The sequence below is a fragment of the Propithecus coquereli genome, unplaced genomic scaffold (assembly GCF_000956105.1).
Source record: "Propithecus coquereli isolate 6110/MARCELLA unplaced genomic scaffold, Pcoq_1.0 Scaffold792, whole genome shotgun sequence".
Lineage (NCBI taxonomy): Eukaryota > Metazoa > Chordata > Mammalia > Primates > Indriidae > Propithecus > Propithecus coquereli.
In genome coordinates this window covers 1250589-1263438 of record NW_012154085.1, presented here as the reverse complement: position 1 = coordinate 1263438, position 12850 = coordinate 1250589, and the positions used below count along the sequence as shown (strand labels likewise).

Below are 12850 nucleotides of genomic sequence, written 5' to 3'. Positions count from 1 at the left end.
CCCGCCTCGGCCTCCCAGAGAGCTAGGATTACGGGCGTAAGCCACCGCGCCCGGCCCCCCACCATCCTTTTTAAAAAATAGCTGTTTCTCTTTTTCTGTGAGTAGAGTACTTTTTATGTCTCCATTGATTGGCTAAATGAGATACTGGCTAAAATGTTTGAGATTTTTTTCAAAGTATTTTAAATAGATGATAAATTCTAACGACACCAAAGGGTGGACAGTGAAAAATAAGTGTCTCTCTCTGCATCCCCAGTCCCTTGATCTCTCCCCAAAGGCAGCCGTAGTTACCGGATTTTCAGGTTTCTTTCAATAAAATAGCTTGCACCTGTGTGACTACAAATGTGTGTTTCCTTTCTCCCCCCGAAAGTGTTTCTCAACTGTTTTACACTTATTTTTCCCCTTAATGTATCTTGAAAATCATTCCACATCATTCCAAATGACTCTACCTAATTCTTGCAAATAGTATTCTATTGTACAGAAAGATGATTTTTTTCTTAGTCTGGGGTTTTGGTGAAATATGTTATAGCCAATCAGAATAAATCAGTAAAGCAAGTCATTAGCTCAGTTGGGGGAAAAAAAGATAACAACGGGAAATGATGGAGAATTGCTGGACTGTTTCTTGTATGAACTTAAAACAACTTCAGCTCTCTTCTCCACAGTAGAACATTCTTTTGGCTCATAATTTAAAATCTATGTGCAGGTTATCTACTGTGAATTACTACATTGAATTCTCCTTGGCAGATTATATATACCAACGTGTCCTATTGTCAGCTTGTTCTGCAGGGCTTTCTCACCCCAACCCAAGAGAAAACTAAGCCTGTCTTCGAAGGTCATCTGTCCCCAACAGTGTCTGCACATGTAAATCACATTATCTTTCCAACACCAAAGAGAAATTTTTTTTTTACATTGTTCCATTGTAGGTTTCTTGGGTGCTGCTTTCTTTCCATAGCCAGGGGAGTTAACTGTAAAGTGTTTAATTTAGTGTTGATTTACATAGTTTTATGCATTTATGTTTTCCTAGATTGAAAGTTCTCAGAAGTGGAGTACACCAAATAAATTTTTTGCAGCTGGGCATGGATTAAAGCCCTGATAGGTGACAGTGGTGGCAGTACACTCATGTAGCAGCTGAGCTGGAAGCAGGCCAGATCACTCCCTTACAGATAAGATGCCCTTCAGGGTTCTTTTCAAAGCTGGCCTTTTTCTTTTTCCATCATGCTGCCTCTGCTTTTTGACACGCACAAGCATCCATTTGCAACACTCCCATCACTCTAGTCTGGGGATTGGATGTGAGAACTGACTCAGGACTAACTGCCCCCGATGGATATCCGACAGGAGACCCTGGAGTTCATTTTCATCACCTGATCTGTGAGCTGTTTTTGCCCAAGCTCCATCCCCAGGCCAGCACCACCATGTGGGGAATGAGTTTGGCATGATGGAGAGATTTTGTCTTACTGATAAAACTTTTCATTTTCCCCCTTTCATTGAAATGGTCTTAAGCCAAGGCAAGAGATGTTACAAACATCATTCAAGGAACTCATTGTTATTCTAATGAGTCTGCATTAAACCGTGCAGGAAATTAGAAGGCCTAGGTAATTGAACTGTGGAAAATTATAGCTGGAGAAATTCATAGCTCTCCCATCATAATAGAATTAGATATTGGCAGTTGCTGAGAGGGCAGAAGTGCATTTTGAGAATTGTATATATTGTATATTTATAAAGAATCATTTTTCATCCCAGTGTTGCACCTTTATTTATTTATTTTTATGAGGCAGTGTATCCATTTGAAAACCTAATTTCCTTCCCTAGGTGATTTATTGCATATGATTGCTTTATATTACTGTCATTAACTCAAGGTTACAGTGGTTAACAAGCTGTTTCTAGACAACTGAGCTCTACAGTAGGGTCCCTTCCCAGAGCTGAAATGAAGTTTACTTCCAGTGATTTGTGGGGCTTCCATGTGCCAATATAGTTGGAAGTGTCTCCTTTTTTATTCTCACCCTCTTTATCCATCTTAATAATAAGTAAGATATTCGGGTCTGATCTCCTTCAACAGGTTGGTGTCAGGGCAGGGTAGTGAGGAACACGGAGTTTGTCCTTGGAATTGGCCAGCTATTTATTTCCATGTTACCTACTGCTGAGCAGGCTACTACAGACCTGGGATGAGTTTAGAGAAAACGTATCCAGGTCCCACCTTTTGAAGTCCTTATTAACTGCAAAACAAGCCTGAGTCAGGGATCTCTAGATCCAAAGCGTTGTGAAGCTGAGTTACTGAAGGCCTTATTTGTCCTTTAAAGAAAATCAAATGGAGGCATAGACATAGGCATTCCCTGATACCGACAGGAATGGGAAAAGGCCAGTCCTATGTGTCATTATCCAATAATGATACCCAGTAAGTTCCAGTAAGTTGTACTTGGATGTCAGGAATCCATTCTGGAGGAAGTTCAGACCTGTTGCTCTCCCCGCCACCTCCTGTCCCAATGGTGAACTCTTTGATTTTACTCCATGTTCCCCAGGACACTGACTAGCTGCCTTCTGAATTCTTTTCAGCATATAGTGAACATTTATTGATTCCTTTGTGCCAAGCACTGTGCTACAGAAAATAAAGGTGAATACAGACCAGTCCTTGATCTCAAGAAGCTTTCGGTTTAGCGAGGAAGACAGAAAAGATAAAATTCAGTGTAATGTGTTAGGTACTAGGATAGAGCTCAGCAGAGGGGGCTGTGATGGCAGCCAGGAAGGACTTAAAGGAAAGGAGATGCCATCTAACTGCTTGCATTGGTAACACCATTAGGTTCTCTCAGCATGCACGGTCTTTTTCTCTGGAGACATCCAGCTCCTCCCTCAATGGGGCATTTTGAACATTCCTGTGTGATCTTTCCTCCCTGTGTTCAGAACACCTTTGGCTGTTTGTCTTCCAGATTGCCAAGAGGGTGATCCTACTGTCAGGCACGCCAGCCATGTCCCGGCCCGCAGAGCTCTACACTCAGATCATTGCAGTCAAGCCAACTTTCTTCCCTCAGTTTCATACCTTTGGACTTCGCTACTGTGATGCCAAGCGGGTATTTATTCTCTCTTCCCTGCCTAGCCCACCAATCCCTGACCCCAATTTTGACACTTACCTTTCTCCTCCTCTCTGGTCATGGTGTGATCAGAAGAGCACTGGCCAGGAAACTGGCCCAAGATTTTAGCTCTTCTATGCCCCCAACTCTGACCTTGGAGTGTCCTCAAGGGTAAGAAGAAAATGGTCCCTCTTAGTTTTAATGGTTGTGGTGATTCCAGGTCAGTGTTTTTCAGTAACAGGGCCAGTGGCTGGTGTATAGGCATGTGGAGCTCTGAGAGCCAACTGCTCTTACCCAAGGTGACAGACAGCTCCCTCACAACTCACAGTGCTGGGGCCTTAGAAGGAAAGTCCATGTCAGATGCTAGCCTGAGAGAAGGTGGTGGCAGCAAGGCAAGCTAGAGGTGAGGCTGAGGCCCTAGGCAGGGGGAAGAAAGTAGATGAGGTAGGTCAGGGTCTTTGCATGGGAGGAATATGAAATAAAAGCAAAAAAAAAAGTCCTTTCTGTGCAAAAAAGACAAAAGAGAGCCTCTGAACAGGTAGAGTGGGAGCATGATCCCAGGCTGCCTTGGGAGGGCTCTCTTCAGCGAGGCTTTGCCCTTAAACGTTGACTCGTTAGAGTGACTTGTACCTAGTCAGGAGGCCAGAAGCCTCTAACCCACAAATTATTTTTATGAATGTGGTACCAATAGAGCAGGTGCCTCTGAACCAACAATCTGCACAGCTTTAGCTCTGCAAACCTGGTGGGGGAAGCCCTATAAGCACAAATGCATTGCACTCCAAACCTCAGTTTCTAAAACCATGTGAATTCAGACCTTGGGGATTCTTATTTTGTGGTCAAGTCACAAATATACCGACACTTTAGAGAAAAGGCTGCAGCTTATTCTACAGGCCATCTATGCGGGAACAGCCTTGCTATGCAAGTTTATGATGTACATAAGATTGTCTGCCTTATTTTTAAAATACTTTAAAAAAGACTTTTCAAGTACTTTAAAAATACCTGCTTACATTAAAAAAAGTATTTATAAAGTAAGTTGTAATGCTTAGCAAAGTTAATTGCAACCGTTTTTATTGAGGCAGGAAATTTCTCAATTGTCGAGTGTATTTAAAAGCCATGTACTTTAATCAAATCTGTAATTCACTTTCTTGGTGGATCAATCCAGATTAGATTGATTGTGTATAGTTTTCATGGTTCCTCAAAACTCTTCATGTGTGATTTGGACCTCTGTCTTATTTGCAAACAATCCACTTTTTGAAAAGGATCTTGTCTTCCTCGACTGTCTGGGTCCATGGGGTAATAATGTTCAGGTGGCAAAGGAAGGGGCTGAAGACAGAATTTCTTGCCTTTGCTCCCTACGCTGTCCTTTCCTGTGTTCCCAGTCTCAGACCACTATCTCCTAGTCGTCTCTCACATCAGAAACTGAGGCACATTCTTGAATTCTGCTTTTCCCTCCTTCTCACAGCCCCTCACCCCAAATAAATCACACATAAACTATTGCCTTTTTTCTCTTCACATCCTTCCTTCTGCCTAGCCCATTGCCTGGTACATGATAGGTTTTCAATAAAAGCTTGTTGGATTATGATTGTTTCAAAGTCCAATGTAAAGTCTTTGGTATTATTAAGTTTTAACCTGCAAGATTAAGAGCTGACAATGTTAGAACTTAGGGGTTTGATAGTTGTCTTAGTCCATTTTCTGTTACTATAACTGAATACCACAGCCTGGGTAATTTATTGAGAATAGAGGTGTATTTAGCTTACGGTTCTGGAGGGTGGGAAGTCCAAGAGCATGGCGTCAGCATCTGCCTGGCTTCTGGCGAGGTCTTTCTTGGCTGCTTCATAACATGGGGGAAAGCATCGTATGGCAAGAGGGCAAGAGCATATAAAGCCACCAGTCCCATTATAGGGGCCGCCCCCTCATGACCTAATCTAATCCTAATTACCTCCCAAAGACCCCACCTTCAATCAACACATGAATTTGGGGATTAAGTTTCCAACATTTGAAATTTGGGGAACACATTTAAGCCATAGCAATATCCAAATTAATTATGATCTCCTTGTTCCCAGCATGGTTTTTATTTAATGCAGCTGGTAGACCAGGGCTGTTTTTTTTTTCTTGCCAGCTTCATGCATTAAGAGGAGGGACCGAAGAGAACACCTTATGCTGAGCTCATTTGTGACCCCATAGCTATCTGAAGGCATTTGCTGAGAACTTTCCATTGATTTTAGAGTATTTTTTTAAAAGAAGAAACTGCTTTTGATCATTTTATTTGTCTACCTTTGACCATCTCTTCCTCTTCTCAATTTAGCAGAGGTTTATGGGACACCTGCCCTGTCTCCACGATTACGCTGGGTCTCTGGCCCTTTCAAAAGGATAAGCCCAGCCCCTGCTCTCAGGGTGCTCACTGGCCAGCAGAAGGTGAGGCAGGAGAGCAGACGAGCCCCTGAAAATACAAGATTACAAACACACCGACTCCCTGATTTTCTGTAGGACTCTAAAAATCAGTCCTGTTTCCAGTGAGATTGTTGATAAAGGATAGGGTTTTTAACGGGTAACATCCTCTCTAGCTGCGTGACAGGGAGTAGACATTTGAGCTCACTGCCTTGGCCTCCCACGAGCTGCTAAACAAGAGCCCGTGTTTATGACGCACTGCCCAGGCACTCAGCCAGACCGGCAGAGCCTGTGTGTTGTGGGCCCCTCCTGCCAACCCCAGCCACCATCAACAGCAACACTGCGGTGGCTTTTAGTGCATGGTACTTGGTTGTGTTGGTGTTGTCCATACTGAGGAACAGTAGTTTTTTTAAGTCCCTGTAAATCTCATCAAATAAAGATGTTATTGGCCGTATTTATTACATTGTGCAGTGGCCTCTGTAGGATAAGCCCTGGGGAAGATTTGTTTCTGTCCTTAGTGTACAGGAATAGTCTGACAAGCTGAGTTTTTTGTTTTTTAATAAAGTGGACACCCAGTCGCTTGACTTTTTGCATTTGCTGCTGGAAAGCTTCGTGCGGAATTGTAAAAGGCTGTATATAATACATGTTTTTTGTTCACCTTTTTTTTCCGTTTTCCTTTCTGTTTCTCATTTGTCTAATTTGGGGTTGTTTGTCCCTGTAAAGTCACTTGAAGCTCTCTGAGCTGAGCCATGGTGGTTGTGAGAAAAGAAACCTGCCCAGAGCTCACACCCTGTTGAAAGTGGCCTTTGAGGAATCTCATGAGTCTGTGTCCGCTTCTCCGCAGGTGGCTTGGGGGTGGGATTACTCGGGCTCCTCCAACCTGGGGGAGCTGAAGCTGCTGCTGGAGGAAGCCATCATGCTGCGGCGCCTCAAGTCCGACGTCCTTTCCCAGCTGCCTGCCAAGCAGCGCAAGATGGTGGTGGTCGCCCCAGGGCGGATCAGTGCCAGGGCCAGAGCTGCCCTGGATGCTGCAGCCAAGGAAATGACCACCAAGGACAAAACTGTGAGTCTGGGGCTGGAGGTGGGAATTTGGAAGCAGACTTGTTTAAGCCTTGCTTCCCTGGAGGGGCCCTGAGGAAATGACCCAGAGTTCTTTCACCTCGCCTTCCTATAACCTTTTCTCAATTCCCTGGGCAAAAACAGTGAGCCATTTTACTCCTCAGCCTGCCCACCTAATCTGTTTTGAAAATCTCTTAGTAATTTGCAGTTTTATGCTTGTGTGGATCGCTATTGATGGATGGTCGTAAAGGTAAACACAGCAGCAGCAGGATAGGGATATTATTCTGAATCTCTCAAAGAAAGTTGAAATTATGTTCAGTGTATTTTGAGAATGCCTCAGTCTAGGAACAGTTGTTTGAAAATTAGTGCTGCATGTATCTAATATACATGTTAACCCTCTAACCACACCACATCGTTTGCGTTAGTTAAAATAACAAGCAAACACATACAACAAAATAAGAGTTTTCAAACTGTCTTACCTTTTAAATCCCTGTCACAGCCATTTATGGTTGGCAGGAAGTTGGCATTCTCCTTTTACAGAGAGAGAAACTGAGGCTCACAGAGATTGCAGTTTGCCCAGAGATGGCTGCTCTATGGCAGAACTGAGGCTAGAACCAAGCTCCATATTTTAGGGCTCTTTCCATTATGGTAATTTTTTCTTTTTAAAACAGTTTTATTATAATATTTCATTCCTTTCTTTAGTGTCATACTGTGCTAAGTGCCATAAAGTAATCTGTAACAGCTCCATTTCTATCCTCTTGGGATAAAACCTTGTAATTTTCATTGTCAAGAAAATAACAGTCATTGTTGATATTTTTTGACATTATCGTAAAGCATTATCTGGGCTCGATATTACCTGATATAAAGAAACTTAGATATAGATGAGATCTGAGCCTTCTGAGAGATTACAAAATAAATAAGAATGACAAGAGGCAGAATGCATGATGTTTTTAATGTTATTTTACCTTGTGACAAGCAAGATTAGCTGAAAACTTTTAAGAAACAGGTAGGATAGAGAATGCACTGGCAAATTGTTAAGCTGTATTATGCTGTATTACATATGATAATGTGGATGGTCTGAGAGAAATGAGCAGGCATAATCTCTTTGCTGTTGAGTTTTGAAACAAAATTCAGCAACACTGATGTGGACATACAGACCAGCATTCTTAAATTATATGTCACTGGAACCATGAGCAGAACCAAGGAGCTTTTTCACTGAAACCAATATTGGTCTTTTTCTGACTTCTAGAGATAAAATTCAATGAGTGGAATCTTTAATGTCTGCTGACTTTTATCTACTAGTGAATTCCATCAGACAAGAAAACCAATGAACAAGTACAGCAAATATTAATGGAAAACAGACATGCAATATTTTTAGATGAAAGATCTGAATATTTATAACATGTTTTTTGCTAGAAATGTTATTCCCTGTATGTTTGAGATGGAAGTAAGTCTATCAGTGTTTCATGGGATTCCCCAGAGAACAGTCTGGCCCATACCTGGTCTACCTCCTGAATCAGTTTGAGAACAGCTAATGTAGACAACTGAAAAAGCAATCAGTGGGCATTTGTATTGAGGAGGAAAGTAACATTGACTTTGAATTATGCAGTATGGCCAAAAAGAAAAACAAAGAAATAGAAGCAGTGAGAATTTTGCACTTAGTGCAGCAAAGTCTGAAAGCATGTTTTAAACTAAAAATAATTCTTAAAGTTCTACCAACTTGAGTAGTTCTTCAAGTTAGGTGAGTGGCTCTTTTCAAAGGTGATTTCAAATGCAACCTGGAAGTTGATTTCTTAATTTATTGGTGATGATAAGAAATTGACTAGGATGAGCCATGGGAATTAGGAATGTTGGACGTTTTATAACTTTCCTTAAATTCTTTGGGATATTTTAATATTTTCTTATCTAGAAAATGGAGCCACAACTCCCTTTTGGTACTAGAGAAGTACATAAGGATAATGCCAGTTGCCCAGAGTCCTACCTGTTATGTGATTATCATCTTTGCTTCATAAACCCCCAAGTCTTAACTATGTTTTGTAGATTATGACAATGAAGCCTCAATTGCAGTGTAATTCCTCAAGAATCCAGCTGAGAAAGAGCACAGAGCTCTTCTCAGTCTCTAGCACTTGAGAGCAGCTGTCTGCTTCCTTGAGTCAAGAAAATTAAGCATTTATCCCTGAAAGACAGAAATTGAGTTGGTACAGACTACCTTCAGTATGACACTGAAGCCAGATACCAAATTCTTTTCGATAATGAGATAAGTCCTTGAGAACTTGGTGCCCTTTCATGTTTTAACGTAATGGGAAATTCAAGTAGAAAATGAATTTGTGTGTGTTGTGCTTTGGACTATCACAGCCTTTCTACATCGAAAGTCATTGATTTGGTGCATTTCTAAGCCAAGGATCTGATCAGGATCATTGTTCTAACTTAATTCAAGACAGGGAGTCAGCATCACCGGGGGGCCGAGCTGGAGCCCAGAGACATCCCTTCGAAACCGCACTGGCCGTGAGATCCCACACTGAAAGAGTTAAAATAGGAAGTCATGTTTTTATGGTTTTAGTCAAATAAGGAATCTACAGAAAGCTCCCTACCCCTAGTTTTTACAGTTACTTTTTAGCCCCAAGTTTCTGTGCAGTTTCGCACTACATGGTGGCTCCAGCCAAGTAGTTCTGACCTGCCTGTAACAAATTCATCCTTTTCTTTGTTCCTTCATACCTTTCCATCTGGAGGAAGACATTTTTTAAAAAGCTTTATAAAAAATCGGCGAAGCAGCCAATTTATAAAATATAACATATAATGAAAGCTTTTTTTCATTTTGCGGCTGAAATAATAGACATCGCTTCAGAGGCTAAGGAAAGCTGACTGTAATCATCTTTTGTCTAAAGCCATTTTTTCAGCAGCAAGACCAGGAGCAGAAAAATGGAACAAGTCCATGCAGATTTCCTGGTGACGATTATTGGTTCACCTTGCCACTTGACAATCCATTCAAATTTCCAACACAGAAAAATGTGAAAACTCCAGTGGATCTAATTTAATAAGAGTCTAGGCAGGAACAAAGAAAGCAGGTTATTTAAAATTTCCTGGCTGAAAGAAGTGAGATCATTAAAGGATAGTATTATGTCTGCACAGTTTGAGGGAGTTTTTTTTTTTTAACTATTGAGTCTTCCCACATTAAAAATATGATAGATGTCTCATATAAAATCTGAAAAATAAAAAGTACTTACAATAAATAATACTTATTGAACACATGCTACATGCCGGGCATGATGCTTTATATTAAGTCCATGTAATTCTCACCATCAGCCCAGATTTTGGGCCTCAGAGCTGACACAAGTGCTGCAAATTCTGCCTCTGCCATTTAGTAGCAGCGTGACAAGTAAGATCACTTGACTTTTTTGCCTCTGTTTCCTCATCTTTAACGAGGATAACAGTACCTTCCTCATAGCAATGTTGATTATTAAATGAGTTAATGTAGATACAATTCTTAGAACACTGCCTGGCCCATAGCAAGTATTAATAGTATATGAGTGTGTTGTTATTTTTATTACTACACTATAAAAAAGAATCATGTTTTATATCACATAATTTTGGCACGTATCATTTGGATATTTTTCTATAATTATATATATTTTGCTTTAAAATATATCTGTATATGAATATGTATACATAAAATATGTATTAATTATGTGTATAATAAGCAATATATATTTTAAAAGCAGAATTGGGATTGTACAAACATACATCAAGTAGGAGGAAAACAGCTTACATAACTGTCTCATGAAGACGTTTCCATGTCGTTAAAGGTTCTCTTAAAAGATAGTAATTAAAGACTGCATAGTGTTTTCTCACATGGCTATAATTTTGCCAATCATTTTTAGTTGGACCTTGAAGATATTTTCAATTGCTTATTATTCTGAGTGATACTATACTGAAAAAGTAGCTAACATACGAATTTGTGCACATCTGATTAAATCACGAGAATAAATTTTCAGGAGTAAGTTGCTGGGACAAGTATGTGAGCATATTTTAAAGGCGTTTGGTACATATTGCCACGTCATCCCCAAAAGCGTTGGCCCAGTGTACCTTCCCACCAACCATGTGTGATAAAGGTGCTTATTTCTTCATGCCCTCGTCAGCTCTAGGTGCTGAATCTTGGGGCAAGGTTTCTGAAAGTGCTTCTCATCGTTCTCATCTGTTTTGCCCTCTGCTTTATTAGGAAGTGTGGAGTGAGTGTGGGTGGGGGGAGCGGACAGTCTCTAAAGGACGCGGGAGTAAAACCACAGACTGAGGCCGGCTGGCGTATATCCCAATTGAGGCACAAACGCTGTGCGTGAGGTCACCATATTCTACTAGGGACTACATTGTGCTAGAGGATCTAACCTGCTGCTGGGGACCCCTAGAGGTCCGTGAGTGGACTTCGTGAAGTCTGTGAGCTTATTTGCCACAGGTGAAGAGCTGTATGTGTGTCCAGAGCCTGTCACAAAGTAGGAGGGTTGGTGGCTGCCACTGCCACGACGCATGTAAGATACAAATGGGATCTACTGTCCAGTCAGTGCCCTCACAGCTTCCTTTGGTTCCTGGGTGTCTCTCTTCTTTCCTGGAAAGTCCTAGAGGAAAGACACTGTTCAAAGCCAAGAGCCGTTTGGACCAGGCAGCTTTTTCCACCATCCATCGTGTCAGTAATTTTCGGTACAGTCTGGGTGTGGCTGCTTTCCTGAGTTATTGAGAGCCCAGGAAGAACGAGTCCAGGGCCTTGGATAGTATTGCTGTTGAACCACTTCTTTGTTCTGTGAGGAAGCTGCCCTGTCAGTCACTGGTCTCACAGAGCCCAGGCACGAGAAGATGGGTGCAGCTGTAAACCCACGCTTGCTGGTGGAAGGAGATGGCCACTAAGGCCAGATGGTCTTAGTCCATTCATGCTGCTGTAACAAAATACCTTAGATTGGATAATTTATAAACAAGAGAAATGTGTTGCTCACAGTTCTGGAGGCTGGAAAGTCTAAGGTCAAGGTGCCAGCAGATTCAGTGTCTGGTGGGGGCCTAGTCTCTGCTTTAAAGATGGCATCTTCTCACTGCATCCTCACGTGGCAGAAGGAACAAACAAGCTCTCTCAGGCCTCTTTTATAAGGGCAATCATCCCACTCATGAGAGCTCTTCCCTCATGACCTAAGCATCTCCCAGATGCCCCATTTCCCAGCACCACTGCACTGGAGATCAAGTTTCAGCATATGAATCTTGGGGAGATACAAACATTTAGACCATAGCACTATCCTACCAATGAGGGTAAGAGTACCATCTCTGGGAGGCCAGAGCAATAGTACGTTATTTCATACCATTTTGAAACTATTTGAGCACTTCCTGTGTTAGCATTCTTTATTAGGAATAATTCAGATGCAAACCATAAAGAAAACATGGTTTCTTCTTCTGGGAAGTTAATTACCTTATGTGAGAGACAGATCAAAAATATGAATAATGGTTTTGAAATGATACTGGGATAGACTAGTTGGGGTTAGTTGGAATTGATTCAGTAAGTCTCGGATAGAGGTGAACTTGGTCGGGTACAGACACAACTTGGCGCAAGAAAAGGGGGAGGCAGAAAGCAAGTTGGGCACATGTCACATATACGTGATCACCAGCCTGAAGTACATAGGTGTACCTAGCCAAGGCTGCATTTCATTGGGTCACATGGGTTCGCTGTGTATAGTGAAGCCCTACCTGAAATGCTTTACCAAAGAGCTTTCATGTTTCTTGCCTGTTGGATCCTTACAGCAGTTCTTGGAGAATGACAGAGTAGCTGTAATTCTGTCTCTGAGGACCAAACCAGAGACCAGGCAATTCCTATGACTTGGCTAGAGCAGAAAGATAAGTCATCATCCTAACTCTGGTGATCGGTAGTTAAGATTTGTAAAGCTCATAGTAGCGATAATTAGGTCAGCTTATTTCAGAGTGGGGTGATTTTAAACTCTCAACTTCTCTTTCAACAGCTTCGGCAGCAAAAAGAAGCCCTCATTCTCTTCTTCAACAGAACAGCCGAAGCTAAAATCCCATCTGTCATGTAAGTGGTCACCAAGTGTCGGTATCTCTCTCTCAATCTTTGGAAAAAAACCAAAAAAATAATTATTGCCTTAGTCTGCCAGAATGGTTTTACTGCTCTCTAAGAAGTGATCAGAGATTAGAATTATAGCTGCCTTGAAAATAAAGTTTAGGGCACTGTGGGCTCATTACCCACAAGGCATAAGTTATCCTGTAACTGGAGCCACTGCCAGGATGTGCTTGGGCTCCGGAAGAGATCCTGTCCTCACCCAAGTAGGCTGGAGCTGCTGCTACTTAAAAGGTGGGGGTGG

At 41.7% G+C, this 12850-nt stretch overlaps 1 protein-coding gene across 1 annotated transcript in view; it reads left to right on the top strand.

Moving 5' to 3' along the window:
- The window catches only part of LOC105825308 (SWI/SNF-related matrix-associated actin-dependent regulator of chromatin subfamily A-like protein 1), a 55815-nt gene that overhangs the window by 18327 nt on the left and 24638 nt on the right, over positions 1-12850 (top strand). Inside the window, exons 7-9 of the mRNA XM_012663070.1 lie at positions 2919-3059; positions 6292-6510; positions 12491-12561. Coding sequence (XP_012518524.1) covers positions 2919-3059; positions 6292-6510; positions 12491-12561 — 431 coding nt within the window. The remainder of the gene's footprint in view (positions 1-2918; positions 3060-6291; positions 6511-12490; positions 12562-12850) is intronic.